The sequence below is a fragment of the Corvus brachyrhynchos genome, unplaced genomic scaffold (assembly GCF_000691975.1).
Source record: "Corvus brachyrhynchos isolate BGI_N302 unplaced genomic scaffold, ASM69197v1 scaffold67, whole genome shotgun sequence".
NCBI classification, from domain to species: Eukaryota; Metazoa; Chordata; class Aves; order Passeriformes; family Corvidae; genus Corvus; species Corvus brachyrhynchos.
In genome coordinates, this window is record NW_008239114.1 from 1287407 (window position 1) to 1303590 (window position 16184).

General features: G+C 50.0%; 1 protein-coding gene across 2 annotated transcripts in view; it reads right to left on the bottom strand.

Annotated features, from left to right (window-relative positions):
* Positions 1 to 16184, bottom strand: part of PPP1R12B (protein phosphatase 1 regulatory subunit 12B) — a 102499-nt gene that overhangs the window by 19464 nt on the left and 66851 nt on the right. The window contains exon 1 of one of the 2 annotated variants that reach the window (XM_008638019.2): positions 11774 to 12447. The exons of the other annotated variant lie outside the window; for it this stretch is intronic. Coding sequence (XP_008636241.1) covers positions 11774 to 11875 — 102 coding nt within the window. The 5' untranslated portion in view covers positions 11876 to 12447. Of the gene's footprint in view, positions 1 to 11773; positions 12448 to 16184 lie in introns of those variants that run through there. 2 annotated transcript variants of the gene reach the window in all.

The window sequence follows — 16184 nt, forward strand, 5'->3', positions numbered from 1 at the left end:
GGGATTGGATAGCTTTGATGGTCCCTTCCCACCCAAACCAGTCTGGGATTCTGGGATACTACAAAGGATTTCCCGTTTTCAGCCACACACACGCTGATCTCTCCACAGTGCTTTGTTAGATGAGCTTTCAACATTTGTTTCTTAAACCTCTCCGCAGCCTGACAGCTCCTTTTGAATCCTGGCCCAATGACCCAAGCTCCCCTGAAGAGCCAGAGAAGGGAATTACAGTGATTAACAAGGCTCTTGTTGAAAGTTATTTGTGCACTTTATGCTAATCCCCTTCAGTGACGATTTTTGCTATGATGACAAACATCTGGGCAAGTAATCCACTCCTTAGCAAGCCTGAATTTACTTCAGCAAATGCACTTGCTAATGGATTTGAACAGTGCTGGGAAACACCACGTGGCTGGGCAAGGTGACATGGGAACCAGGCAATGAACCCAGGCAGGTCCCCGAGCCAGCCTGGGCACTTGCAGCAAGAGGAAAAAGCACTACTGTCCTTGTTTTTCCTTCAAAGAAATGAGAATTTCCACATGAAGAGAGACCAGGGGCATGCTTCCACAAAGGAAGGGTGGGGTAAGAAAGGAATCACTTTAAACATACACAGCAAAAAAGGGGGAAATCCCCCAGGCTTATTATATTTACAACTTTCCAACAGATGGATGCTGAGATGGATTGGTTCAGACGGTGACTGTCTCTGTGTGTTTACAGAGAAGCAAAGTGCCAGATGAGAGGGGAGGATCTCCATCATTCCTGCGGCTGCCAGCATTGAGCAGAGCCACCCTGCAGTAACCTGGAATCACAGAATCACAGCACCATTAAGGTTGGAAAAGCCCTCTAAGAGAAGAACAATGAAGCTGGGGAAGAGTCTGGAACACAAGGAGCAGCTGAGGGAGCTGGGGGGGCTCAGCCTGGAGAAAAGGAGCTCAGGGGGGACCTTGTGGCTCTGTACAACTCCCTGACAGGAGGGGGCAGCCAGGGGGTGTTGGGCTCTGCTCTCAGGGAACAGGAACAGGAGGAGAGGAAACGGCCTCAAGTTGTGCCAGGGGAGGTTCAGGTTGGATATTGGGGAAAATTTCTTCCCTGAAGGGGTGGTCAGGACCTGGCACAGCTGCCCAGGGCAGTGGTGGAGTCACCATCCCTGGAAGTGTTTAAAAAACATGTGGATGTGGCACCAGGGGACATGGGTTAGTGGTGAACATGGCAGTGATGGGGCAGTGGTTGGACTCAACGATCTTAGAGGGCTTTTCCAACCTTAGTGACTCCGTGATTCCACCATTCTATGAAGCACTGGAGTAGGTGCTTAACTGAGACATCCCTGCCATTTGTTCAAAGAGAGACAAACATCTTCAGAGGCCACTGGGACGTCACACTGGAGATGTAGTTTCAGCAGAAAACAGCTTCCTTCCAGCTCAGTTCTGCCCTGTGACCACGGCACATTTGGAACCCTCTCCATGTGCTTCCAGCTGCTCCATCAGCGCAGGCCCCGCTGGCCCTGCCCGCACTGCCCTGTCCTCTCAAACAGCCACGAAACATTCACTGGAATTCCAGCAGCATTGGCTGGCTCCCTGCACTGCCCATGGAAGTGACAAAGGAGGTTGTTTGCTCAGAGATGCCATCCCAGAGCTGGAAATTCCAAGGTCAGAATGAGAAGGTGAAGGACAAAACTCTCCTTCCTTCATTGCCAGGAAGAGAAGTTGGGAACGAACAGAGGGAATGAAGAGCTGAGGCATCACACGCGCACCTGGCTGAGCTGGTGCAAGAAGGGTCTTTTCCTTCCTGACTTTCCTGAAGGAAACTTTTAGGGTTTGAAAGGGGGTGCTGAGAAAACTGCTGTATCCACTCCAGTCATCATCAACAAACGCACTCAAGGCTTTTTTATTTCCGTGGCAAGTGTGGAGCAGCACTGCAGTTTTGCCCAGATTCCTTTATTTCCCCTGGGATCAAAATTCAACTAGAAACATCAAGAGCCAGGGAAGCATCAAGTTGTGAAATTATCCTTCCATAATCTAAACAGGGTCAGAGCACTGCAGGGGTTGGGCTGGGGGGAAGATGCGGGGCTGGAGGCGGCTGTCCTGATTCGGAATCCAGCACAGCAGCCGAGCTGAGCCCCAGCACTGCTGCCCAGACACCCAAAGGGGTGACTTCTAAAGGAAAACTAAAAAGTACGGAGCACTTGCAGCCTTAGTCACAAGCTTCTGGTAATTCTCCACTCTTGGAGCTCTCACCAGAGGGATCCCATCACCTTCCCTCCTGTCCATCTCACGGTGGGCAGCACGTCCAGGTAGTGCTGGGGTGGTGGAGGACACTGAAGGGGTTCAGCCCATTTTGCCAGCTCAGAGATGATCCAACCCAGGTGAGCTGGAAAAACATCAGGATCTGAGATGGGACCCAAGAAAAAGGGCAAAGAGCACCACAGAACTGTGGCATCACAGGATGGTTTGGGTTGGAAGGGACTTTCAAAGCTCATCCAGCTCCATTCCCTGCCATGGGCAGGGACACCTTCCACTAGCCCAGGTTGCTCCAAGCCCTGTCCAACCTGGCCTTGGACACTTCCAGAGATTCTCAGGGTGCTGACATTGGTCAGTCTCAGGGAAAACGCATAGCTGGGTACTGGCTCCACCCACCCAGAGTGCTGGGATGCTGCCTTGTGCCAGGAATACCATCCAGGGCTGATTTTAAAAACATACTCAGACTGTGAAGGGCAGGAGCCTTCCCTTAAAAACTCAGAAAATTCTGCAGCTGTTGGGAGCTCAGTGATGAATAATTAAAACCAAATTCCTCATGGAAGGTTTCAATAAAATGCAGCCCTGAACTGCAGTGCCAAAAGGGGGATTGGCCGCTGCTCGTGCCAAGGCAGAAACTGCCCTAATTGCTTCCACTTGCGTTCTGTGGCTGAGGTTGGAGCCAGTGAAGGCACAATTCCCTACTATTTACATTTTTTTCAAGAAAAAAGAAAAAAAAAACAAAGAAAGAAAAAAGATAAAAAATCAGATGCTTTGGGAACATTTTATGCTTCTTTATCTCCAACTGGCCAATCTCAGGACAGTGTAAACTATTTTAAGGGAGTTGTCAAGGAATTTATTTTGGTGTATTTTGTCTCAGAAATCCTGATCAATGCCTATGATTAATTAACCACCATGTAATGAGACCAATGGGCACAGCTCCAGCTCTGCCCTCCTTTAAGGAACAGGGGACATTTTAGAAACCCCTCAATTTTATTCTTGTGCTGGCAAATATCCTCTTGATGAGCCATGTTTATTTTAGAAATTAAATATAAAATAAAGCCATCTGGTTTTGGTGTTCTTTCCCTTTTATAAGCAAAAGCCACTACGTTCCTGCAGTTACGTAGCTCGGCTGCTCCTACATGAGCTCCAGTGTTGGGCCAGGCTGACGTGTGTTCCAAAGGACAACCTCTCCCTCTTAGGAGCATGGAATGTCCCAAGCTGGAAGGGATCCGTGAGGATCGAGCCCACCTCGTGGCCCTGCACAGACACCCCAACAATCCCACCCTGGGCATCCTGGAGAGCCTTGGCCAAACGCTCCTGGAGCTCTGGCAGCCTTGGGGCTGTGCCCATTCATTCCCTGGGGAGCCTGGGCAGTGCCCAGCACCCTCTGGGGGAAGAACCTTTCGCTGATCTCCAGCCTGACCCTGCCCTGGCCCAGCTCCAGCTGTTACACTGGGTCCTGTCCCTGCCACAGAGAGCAGAGATCGGAGCTGCCCCCCATGAGGAGCTGCAGCCCCCAGTGGGGTCTGACCTCAGGCTCCTTCAGGCTGAACAGACCAAGTGCCTCCCCGTGTGGCCCCTCCAGACTCTTCCCTATTTCTGTGTCCCTCCTTTGGACACTCTCCAATAGCTTCAGATCCTTCTTATATTGAGGTGCCCAGATCTGCCCCCCGGACTCGAGGCGAGGCCATGCCAGGGCAGAGCAGGGTGCTGCTGAGGACAGGGATCCTCCAGGAGCCGGCACAGCCAGAGCTAAGCTGGAAGGAAGAAAAGCCAGGAGGAGGCTGCCTGGGACACCTCAGACTATCCCTCGTGGGTACAATTCAGGTCAGTGTTCCACTCCAGCCGCATTTATCATTCCAGTCAGGAATGGCTGGGATCAAGTTTAGTTTTTCAGTGGGTGCAGAACTCAAAGGTCTGGCTGAACTCTGCTTTTGGGAGTTATTTTGAGGTCATTGCCTCCCTCAGAACGCTGCTCCTCTGACCTGAGAGCTGTGGTTTGTGTAGCATCCCATTAGCTCCACCGGTGTGATCGATGTGCTGCTTCCAGCTCGAGCCTGCAATTGTGCAAATGCAAGGGTTCCGAAATCCCATGGATATGATTAATAATCCAGTGCAGCCAAACCACCTCCATGTAACCTCTAACTCCCCAAAGCCTGATGCAAAATATGTTTTCTCAAACTATAAATCAATAAATTTTGCTTAAGAAAAACTGCTATTACTGAAGCATAATATTAAAAGCTTCTCCAAGATGGAATAGTGGCTTTGGCAGCTGGCTGCAGCAGATCCCATCGTTTTCAGTACAAACAGCACGTATTTAATCAGAAACAAACATCCAGGGCTGTGAGGGACTGATGGCCACATCTCCTGCCATCCCAAACAAGCTACAGTCGGATGCTGTCTGTGCCATGTGTGCCATGGCCAGCCTGTGGCTCAGTGCTCAAAACCCTCCCACAGCCCATGGGCTTTCCAGCAGCTGCAGTTTATTCCCATTGTCTCTTGGGGATAAAACTCGCCATGTAAAACATCAGGCTGGAGAGTATTTTAATTTAAGAAAGGCCATAATTCTGAAAGCCAGGGTTTGTTGCTCTTTTTTCCTTCTTTTCTAAGGGATCAAATTTTATTGGTGAAAAATTTAATTTTGCAAAGAGACGTGATCTTAGACAAAACTCTCCAGACATGAGGAAATAAAAACTGAGCGGCCAAGTGACATGAGAAGAAAAGATTTCTGCTCCTAAATTTCTTCCAGATGAGAATGCCACAGGTCTGCAGGAACCCCTTCCCTGCCCTGCAAAAGCTCTGGCAGGATGTTCTCAGGTGTTTCATCAGGGACTTAAATACCTCTTGAGCCACCAGTGAGGGTGAGAGCTGCCAACAGGAAACCCGGCAACTTTTCAGCATAAAGTTCACTTCAAAATCCAGTGAACACCTCCTGAGCCAGCAGCCACATTCCCACAACAGCACTGTGAGCACAGGCAGCACATGGCAGTGAGACTGGAACCATGGAATCACAGAACTGTGAAGACTGGAAAAGCCCTCTAAGACCATCAAGCCCAACCATTCCCCTAGCACTGCCATGTTCACCACTAATTCATGCCCCCAGGTGCCACATCCACATGTGTTTCAAACACTCCCAGGGATGGTGACTCCACCTCTGCCCTGGGTGGCTGTGCCAGGGCCTGACCACCTTTTCAGGGAAGAACTTTTCCCCAGTACCCAACCTGAACCTTCCCTGGGGCAACTTGAGGCCATTTCCTCTTGTCCTGTTGCTTGTTACCTGGGAGAAGAGAATGATCCCCACCCAGCAGTGCCGGGTTAATGTTTGGACTCAGTGATCTTAGAGGGCTTTTCCAACCTTAATGGTTCCATGATCCTATGATTCTATGCACCACCTCCCATGAATAGCCCAAGTAGAGCTGCCAGTACACAGGGAAATGGATGAACCAGGCTCTGTCTCTCTTCCAGCCCTATTTTTGATGGGCTTGTGTTTATTTTATGAAAAACAGAACTCTCATGGGCTCCTGCAGGGAAGCAGACACTGGTTTCCAGCTCAGCAGGCTGAAGTGGTTTGCTGCTCCCAGAGGTTCCTCCCACTCTCCCCATCACTCCTGTGGCTGCTCATTCCCATCCTGCAGCACTTCCCCCCTCTCTGTCCCTGGTTTTGTGGCTGTACCACGAACTGACCCAAATTAAGGGTATCTTCTTTCTCCTCCTCCCTTCACCCCTTTTACAGTCCCAGCTGATTCCCTGCTCTGGTGGAACCTAAAGTTGCCCCTGACCTTGTGACCTCCTGCAATGAGGTTTCAAGGCTGAGCTATCCCAAGGGATTGCTCTCCAAGTGCTTACCCAGCTTCTCCAAAGGCAACACCTCTGACCAGGCAGCTGAGGGTCAAACGGGAGCTTTAAATGAGGCCGTAGTGTTACATCAGATCCTCTCCAAATCATCCATGACCACTCAGAGCCTTTAATAGTTAACAGACTCCCTGCTCCAGCTTTGGCTTGGATCAATTCTGTTGCTCTGGAGGGAGGAGAGCTGAAGGAACTTCAGCCTCAGGAACAGAAGCCATTCACCCCACAGGTCACAGCACATGCCCTGACCCGTGTTGTTTATACATCCAGATGCAGGAGCATCGTCTGGCTACTGAGTCACAGCAGGGAACATCTCATGGGTGGTGCCCTGGGAATGACCAGAAGTTCCCGATATGCTTCCAGATATAGACATGTGCAGAGAAAAACTCAAAAAAAACCCCAAGGACAAACAATGTAGAAGGATTTCATCCCAATACCCATCTGAGAAACATGATGCTTGAGGAATAACCAGGGATAAACAAAGCAGGGTGCTGGAGAACACAGACGAAGGTTAATTGCCTGAAAGTTCAAGTTTCAGTATTCCACATTTCTTGTTGGCTGCTGGGAGAGAAGGGAATCATTTCCACAAACACTGTGTAACTAGTCAGCAATCCAGAAATTAGATGGAAACTGTCATGAGACAACTTATTTGATCCTGTTTCAATTTATGCAGCATCACTTTTATCACAACCAAATGGGTCCAAGCCACTAAATGGAAACACAGGAAGATAAAGGTTCCTGGAGAAATATTTTCATAACGCTTTTTATTCTCTAACACACTGGCAGTGGCAGCACAACAAGTTAAATGATTCATAGAGGAAAACCCCATGTGAGAATAAAGCTGTGACCAAGGAATATCTGGAATGAATGGAACCTGCTGCAAAAACACCACAGAGCAAAAACTGATCATCTGACACATTTATATTCCAAACTCAAGGAAGGCTGTAATCCTATCAGGCATTTCTAATGACCTCCCAGCACTCTGGGACACTGACTTTTTACATCGGCAAGCGACAGGACAAGTGCAGGGACAGTTTTAAAGTAAGAGAGGAAAGATTTAGATCAGATATAAGGAAGAAATTCTTCCTGCCCCATCCCTGGAAGTGTCCAAGGCCAGGTTGGACAGGGCTTGGAACAACCTGGGCTAGTGGAAGGTGTCCCTGCCCATGGTGGGGGTGGGATGAGATGAGCTTTAAGGTCCCTTCCAACCAAACCCTTCTGGGATTCTGTGATTCTGTGATCACTTATACATTAACACCAACCCTGTTAGTGTGATTTGCATGCTGAGCACCTGCAGCTCAGCCACTCACATTCCTGTGCATTAGCTTTTCTTTCTGCTGTAAGATTCGCTTTGCTGTCCCCACGTATGTGTGCACACGACCGTAGCCAGCCTGGGTGCATTTGCTGCCATGGTAATCAGTGCTCAGAGCACTGCTCAGAGCACCACGGGCTCCATGTGGGGGCTCGTTAACAGAGATGGTGATTTGGGAACTGCTGCTTTTTATACTCAAGTATTAAGTCACTATCAAGTGACTTGGTGAAAACATAAGGCCCATAAAAGGTGATGCTCCTGCATCCCATATTTCACCCAGCACGGCTCCTTCAGATGCTCCAATGAACGGCAGAATAAAATAAATCAGTGCAGACTGCTGCGTACACTTAGAGCTTTATTGCTGAGCCCTTCCTGATAAAAATTCAGCTGGAAAGCTCAGGTTATGTGCTCTGAAGGCAGCTTAATGAGGGAGCGATCTAACATCAGAGAAAAAAGGAAAGAGCCTTGCAGCGAAACCATGAGCATGGACAGAACAATGAGAATTACACAGAATCTCTTGAGGAGTGAGTAACAACTATCAAGTGGCTACTTCACAACTGGGCTGGGTAGAGAATGGACTGAGAGCAGCCCTGGAGAGAAGGATGTGGGGGTGCTGGTGGATGAGAAGCTCAGCGTGCCCCGGCCACGTGCTCTGGCAGCCCAGAACCCCCCCGTGTGCTGGGCTGAGCCCCCAGCGTGGGCAGCAGGGCAGGGGGGGATTCTGCCCCTGTGCCCCGCTCAGCTGAGCCCCCACCTGCAGAGCTGCCTCCAGCCCTGGGTTCCAGCACGGGAAGGACCTGGAGCTGCTGCAGCGAGTCCAGGGGAGGCCACGGAGCTGCTCCGAGGGCTCTGGAGCCCCTCTGCCCTGGAGCCAGGCTGGGAGAGCTGGGGGTGTTCACCTGGAGAAGAAAAGGATCCAGGGAGACCCCAGAGCCCCTTCCAGGGCCTAAAGGGGCTCCAAGAGAGCTGGAGAGGGACTGGGGACAAGGGCCTGGAGTGACAGGGCAAGGGGGGATGGCTTCCCACTGCTGGAGGGCAGGGATAGATGGGATATTGGGAAGGAATTTTTGGCTGAGGGGTGGGGAGGCCCTGGCACAGGTGGCCCAGAGAAGCTGTGGCTGCCCCTGGATCCCTGGAAGTGTCCAAGGCCAGGTCGGCTGGGGCTTGGAGCAACCTGGGCTAGTGGAAGGTGTTCCTGCCCGTGGCAAGGGGTGGAGTGAGATAAGCTTTACGATTTCTTCCAGCCCAAACCACTCTGGGATTCTAAGTGATGGAAGCCACACAGATGCAGCCACTACTGAACCAGCAGCCCACACACATCAACGACAATTTTTTGATGGTCTTTTTTACAGCAAAAAATATCAGCTAACAAATCAAGAAGGAGCAGTTTATAAAAAAGGGGAAGGTTTGACAAAGAGGTGGGAAACAACAGAAAAGCTGCAACTGGAATCTCTGCAGTAAGCTGGGAGCATGCATTCTCCTTAACTTTTGTTTTCCCACCTAACCAATATCCCGTGGAGAAGCACAAGGGTTACAAAGTACCACAACAAACAGATGAATAAGCCTAATCACAAACTACATGGTACATCCTATGAAAAAATGACTGGCCTAGCAGCAGTAGGAATAAAAACAAAATTTAAAAAAAAAAAAAAATTTCAGTCCTTGACTTCACTCTCACCCTTCCAATCCTGTCATTTATTTGCTTAAATGCACACAACAGGTTTCATGCCACTGGATGCCTATTACATCCTTGGAAATGAATATTATTTTTTTCAGGAGAAACCTCAAGCTAAATCACTATGGTGCAAAACATGATGAAAAGGTACCCACTGCCAAACACTTGAAGCTTGTGCCAAATAACTGGACGGTCTGAATTGATTTCAAAGGGGTTTGAGTTTCCTCTTTTGAGGAACATCTTCATTAAAGCAACATTTACCCTGGGGGATTTAACAGGATTTGGGTATTTTAGTTTGTGGAGGTCCCAGGGCTATGGAATGGTGCTGACCCAGCACAGGGACCAACCCCACTGTCACCATAAGCTCCAGGGAGGATATTCCCCTTCCTATGGATTGCATGAATTTACTGCAAAGTGCCCCCCCCCCCCCCCCCTTCCTTACTCTGGCATTTGGGGGTTTACCAATTAAAGGAAGAAAAACCCCAGGCAATACTATCCTAACTCCTAAGGAGGAGTATTCCAAGCAGCAGTGCAAGTGCAGACAGAATGCCACAGGAAACTGCTTGGCAAATGACATTTAATGCAGCTGTTTGGCACTGATACCTCGACAAGTCAAACCTCCTTTGCTCTGCCTGGTTCTCCAAGAGTTTTCTCCCTGTGTACACCATGTGTGAGGCTCCTGCCTGCTCGTGTGTGCTCACACCCCTGCTCAGCTGAGAACGTTTAGAGCCCACAGCTCTGCTGGTATCAATGGACTGGATGGAAAGATAAAAGGTTCCAAGGTATCACATTCCTACCCGGTTTATGAAGGGTGGCTCCTTGTGGCACAGGCCTGTTACTGTGGGCATGGGGGAGTGGGTGGGGAGGAATAAACACATGGGACAAACCCAGAGTAAACCAAACTCCGTTATTTCTCTTGCTCGTGGCAAAATTATGTTGTCTTGGAGAAAGAGTTAACTCAGATCCTTGTTTTAGCCTGAAGTCAATCCTTCCCTAATTAGCCTTTTAAGGCATGGGCTATTTCCATAACCCAGATAGCACCAGGGCTGTTTCCTACACTGACAGAGTCGATGCTGCTGCATTCCCCCCATGGTTTCTCCCTGCCGATGCTGTGGAGTCACAGCTGGCACTGCCTCACCACTGCAAGGATTTCCATGCTCAGGTGCTGGTTTTCATCAAAACCTCACTGCCATAAGAGGCTCTTCTCCAGGCCCTCTCATTCCCACCTGGCACCTTTCTGTAACCACCTGAGAACTCCCACCACCTTCTCCAATACCCACAGCTCCCCAGGAGCCTGCAAATCTCATTGTGGTGATGGACAGAGAAACCAGCACCACCTCTACCCACCTGAGAGCTCCCACCACCTTCTCCAACACCCATGGACCCCCAGGAGTCTGCAGTTCCCCCCATAGCTCTGGACAGATGAACCAGCCTCTCCTGTCAGTCTGCTCCAGGCAGAGCTCAGGGCTCTTGTGAGATGTTTGTCACTCGCTCGTATGCCCAGATGCATAAGAGGGAGAGAAGAGTCAGTCTGAACATGTCTGACCTTAAAAACTTGGGTTTTGAAGAAATGAAACCATTTCCAGCACACTGGAATGGGTCCCCACCTGTTACCAGGTTGGTGATCAATACTGCAGCCCTTTAGCGAGGAATGGTAAGCGCAGTGGTTAAACCGATGAGGGAAGCCCACCTAGGACCACAGGGGATAGTTTTAGATTATTTGAACCATCCCAAAGACACTCCAGCTGCAGAGGGAAGAAAACACCTGCTCCTGATTACAGTTAACAGCCCAGGGCAACCAGCAGCCACAGAAGCCTCAAGGCTGAAGTTTCCGAGGTCAGGAACTGCTTCCATGAATGCCACAGCAGTGGGTTAAAACTCAAATATTGTGGGCAATACTTTTTCCAGACCAAGATCTGTCCCTTCCAACAGAGCAGACAATGCACATCTGATTTGAGCAAATACCAGTGCTGGAATTAATTTAATGCTCCCATCTAAAATTAGCCTGGCTGTTAAAAACTAATTCCTCCAGGCTTTGACTCCAGCATGATAATATTTCTTGATGGTGAAGAAGCTGCCTGTACAATGATACGGACCCAGAGGGTTTGTGACAGCTTCTCCCATGACTCTGGAGCTCTCAGCAATACTGCTGGGAAGCATTCCCAACTTTCCAACACCTTGGGAGAGGAGGATAGCAGCTCTAGTTTGGGGAGTACAGGTAACTACCTTGCCTCCTGCTACAGGTGGTTTTCTTCAATTTTTTTGTGGTGTTGAAATTATTCAACTACAGCACAGGCCAGCTCAGCCCTAAGGGTGAAAGTTGAACACAAACCTTGTTTCACCAGCGATATCAAAGTGTTTTTGGAAAAAGTGCAGTTTAACAAGCTGGTCAGGTTCTGCCTTGTTTTCACCAGGGAGGTTTTCACCCAGCAACAGCCTACCAGGAGAGCCACGTTCCAGGACAGGGGGAAACTACCATCCCAGCAATCCCCTACACCACTAACACAGCTAATCCCAGTGCAGGGACTCTGGCAGCTGCTTAAAACCTGTTGCTGCAGAGGCACCATCCCAAGTTTTATTTAAACCATCCTCTTTCCACAGGAAACCACAGCCACAGGTCTCCACAGGGTAAGACAACAAACCGCCACCACCGGGCTCTGCTCAGAGCATGTGCTGAGCAGGTAATACAGAAAGGAAAAAGCTGCTTACTCTGAGTGTCTTTGCGATCGGGGAAGGAGAGGACGGGGGAGAGTCTGACTGAGCCTTCCTGCTGCGAGTGTATTCCTTACTCCTGGTGTACAGGGACGACATGGCCTCACGGGCTGCGTGTCTGTGAGAAGCAACACCAGTCTTGCTCTCCTGTCGCTCTACGGCGCTGGGCAGGTCTTCCTTCCAAGGTCAGAACAAACTAATTAAACTATTCACAGCTCTGGTAATTAAACCCTGCTGTTTAAGGTGTATAATTTTAGGCATTAATCTGCTGCAGAAAAAGCTGAGGCTCCACAATGTTTCTTGTCCAAGCAGAAGCAGAGAAGGTGTCAAGGACTTGCTGTGCTCCAGTGCCGGGCGCTGCTCTGTGCCAGCCTCACCGCCTGGGCCCCGTCCCGACTTCTCCGCAAAAGGGCATTTCCCCTCGTCCAGAGTGTGCCACAGGCCCAGAGGGATCAACCTCTCCCCAGAACTGCAGGACGGAGAAACTCTCAGCTCAAGAAGAGAGCTGGAAACTGGCTGGGTTTATCTAGACACGAAGCTTTTGCCAAAAAAAGCTAAAAAAAGGAAAGCAAAAGCAAACCCTGATTTACTCCGGAGCGCGGCCGCGAGCTCTGCCCTTGCTGCACAGAGCCGCACGTTTCAAGTGAAACACAAAAGCATAAATCAGGAACAAATGCTGGTTTGGAAAGGGGCAGTCCAGCTGAAGTTGGGTTTTGTTCCATCCTCCTCCTCCACCTCCTCCTCCCTCCTCCCCCCGCCCCGGCGCCCTTACCCACGAGCAGGCTTCTCCCGTCCCTCCCGCCGCTGCCTTCTGACATTCTGACATTCCAGATCCTGACTCGCTCCAAGAGGAATGCTGGAGGGCAGCCAGCAGCAGCGATTCACTTTCAGCTTGGGATTTGGGCTGCCAAATTGGGTTTGGGATTGGTCTTGGGATTTGGGCAGGAAAAAAAAAAAAGAAAAAAAATAGAAAGTGGGAGAAGAGAAAATCCCTCCCAAGCTTCTGAGGCCTGGTGGGCTCTGAGTGGGATGTTGGAGGCACTGATAGCACTTTGCAAAGCCTAAATTCCAGAAGGCGTGTGTGGCTGTGACACAGGGAGATGATTTAAAGGCCATGGAGCAGCTCATGCCATGAAAGGGAGGACACACTTGGGCAGCACAACAGGATTTTTGTTGTTTGCTCATAAGCCTGTTTGAGCTGTGGAAGGGCGGCACAGAGCTTGTGTAACGCACACTGGTTCAAGGGAGCGTTTGGAATCAAGGAGGAGGGAGAGGAGCTCAGATGAAAGGACAGAGGGTGTGGAGAGCATGTACCTCTCCCAAACTCCCAGCTCTCTGCCGAGCTCTGCTGCTGCACAAGCTCACTGGAAGTGGCAAGACGGCTCCCTGCGAAGGTGAGCGTGTGTCCCTTGTGTCCCATTGAAATAGGCCCATGGGATGTTCATTTGAAAAACGCCTCAAACGAGCTCACAGAACCACAGACAATCATAGAATGGCTGGGGTTGGAAGGGACCTCTGGAGATCATCCAGTCCAACCTCCCTGTCAAGGCAGGGTCACTTAGAGCAGGTGCACGTCCTGCCACCGCACCAGCAGCACGTGTCCTGCTCCAGCTTCACATGTGCTTAATATCAAACATTTCCCACCAAGACCAGGTTGGACGGGGCTTGGAGCAACCTGGGCTAGTGGAAGGTGTCCCTGCCCATGGCAGTGGGGTGGAGTGAGATGAGCTTTAAGGTCTCTTCCAATTCAAACCATTCAATGAAGTGCAGAATAATATCCCTATAAAAATATTTTAAGAGTGTTATCCCACTCTGTGTTGCTCTGAAATCTTGCCCCTTTTTGCACCCTCTTGGCACCTGGGTAATTTAACTGGCACAGACCAGGGGAAGGGGCTTGGAATAACAGCTGCAGTAATTCCTCCTGCCATCCAGCATCTTCCCTCTCCAGGGGCAATGCAGCATCACTGTGTAACCAGGGAGAGCAGGAGACAGGGCTGCCAGATTTTCCTGCTCTAAGAAAGTCACAGTGAGATCAGGTTTCTTGATACTTCTTCACGAGGAAGGAGGGGACTCATCATCCACTGACTGCAGGAGAGGGGAGAAAGGGTTTGGGAGAGGTCTAATTCTGCCTGGTAACATCTCTGCATTCCCCTTTCAAGGTGAGGAAATGAAGTCCAGATACACAAGGAGGCAGTGACAGGCACCTCGCTGCTCCAGGAGGCTGGGCAGGACCTTGATCTTTCCAGCCTCCATCTGTTGCACTCATCACACACCTCTCCCTGTGCCTGGAACCCGACTCTGTTGTACAACAAGGTAATTCAGACACTTTAAATGCATATTTATAGACCCTGCACACAGGGTGATCCTTTCACACCAGTCTCAGTTTCTGGAGTTTCAAAACTGTGTAAGTGAAACTGGGTGAACTGGCTGGTGGTGCACTGGAGTGTCCCAATCCCAGCTCCAGGGCTGACAAAGCCCAGCTTAGTCACCAAGGCGGAGCTACATAGCTCTAAATTGCAGTGTTTGGCTTCCTCTCCCATCCAGTCCCAAATAAACCACTCTCGCATCCCTCCATGGTCATGTTTCTGCTGAGGAGGGGCAGAGAAGTTCCAAAATCAACATTTTGGTATGGACCTCACAGCCCAAATCCAAAATACAACCTGAGCCATTCCATAGTAATTACTTAAGAGACCCAGTGCAGACTCACACACACTGACTAACACAGCTTGGTGGCCAGTAACTCATTTTAGAGAGAAGGGGGGGCTTGATCAGCCAGGGGACAGAGAGCAGCAAGAGATGCAATATGGCAAAACACGCCAGGTTTCAGCATTATTCCAGTGAGTGCCTGATTTAGGGGTTTCTTCCTGCTGTTTTGGACAGTTTACTTTCAAGTAGTCCCCAGTGGAAGTATGAAACATGACCCTCCTTCAGTGCTGCTATTCCTCACAGCCTGAGCTCTGTCATGTTCAAGGTCGTTGTTTAGATCTGACTGTTCCTATATGCTCAGGAGATTCCTCAGTCAGAACCAGGCTGGTCCATGCTTCAGCTGTGGTGCTGTGTACTTTACCAAGGAATATTCATACAGCTTTCAGAAAGACACGCACAAAAATCATCTTCCACGAGCATTTCCACAACCCCTGGACACAATCCCCTGAGGCTCTCCGAATGTTGACTTCATGTTCTGGCCTATTTCTGGGCAAAACCTTAAAAGTTTCTTCTCACCTTGGACTATGGCAGCACAACTATACTACAGTATTATGTCTTTCCCATATTTATATGAGAGAGTGTATTCCTGTAGTTAGAGCTGTGGTCTTGGCTATGATCACTCTTCAGACACTTTCACCCAAAAAGCGGTCAGGCTCTTCCCCCAGAGGGTGCTGGGCACTGCCCAGGCTCCCCAGGGAATGGGCATGGCCCCAGGGCTGCCAGAGCTCCAGGAGCGTTTGGACAGCGCTGCCAGGGATGCCCAGGGTGGGATTGTTGGGGTCTGTGCAGGGCCAGGGGTCGGACTCGATGATCCCTGTGGGTCCCTTCCAGCTCAGCAGATTCCACTACTTCCTCTTCCATTCAGATGTCTGTCCTGTCCCTTTCTTTGGTGATGATGCCTGTGTTTGTACTCCACTTTTAAAATTAGTTAGACAGGAGAACTCATATGCATGAAAATTATGTACCAGAAATAGGATGAAACCCTGAGCGAAATATTTGAGAGGAAAATACATACACCCTTTTGATCTATGGTGAAAATCTTCACCTACAGAACATGATGCTGGTAAAACAAATGTCAGCAGCACTGCAACATTCCAACCTGCAGCGGACAGAAATGAGAAACAAATCTGGCAGTTAAAGCCAGAGCTGCAGTGATGCTCAGGGGTGATGCAAGCCTGCGGCACGTTCTCTGAGTGCAGAGGAGGAGAAGCCCTCTTGGGAGACCAGAATTCTAATACAACTTGAAGAATGGGAGTAGTTGGTATTTTTTGGAACAAATTATCTCAAAACTATCTCTTGAAAGTCCTAGCTGGCATTTTTCACACCGGGCTTACCACGTACCTCACTGAATTCCTTCCCATCCAGCTGAGTTCTTTCCTCTGCAGCCAAACCTCCCCTGTCTCCCAGCACAGGCACGTCCCAGGGAGCACGGTGGTGTCTCCAGCTACACAGGGCTCAGCTGGGGCAGAAAACACAAACTGGGCCCACACAGCATCAGGACGTTCTCGGCACTGTGACCTTCCCCCAGGGCCTCCCTGCCTACGTCTGCTAAATTAACCACAGCGAGGGACCCCCTGTGCCCCAGCACACAACCCTGTGATCACCGAGCAGGGGGAAGGTCTCTGGCATCATCTTGTCCTTAGCCAACCAAAGCTCCTCTGGGTACCACTGGGCACTCCTGGGGACCTTCCCAACAGGCACC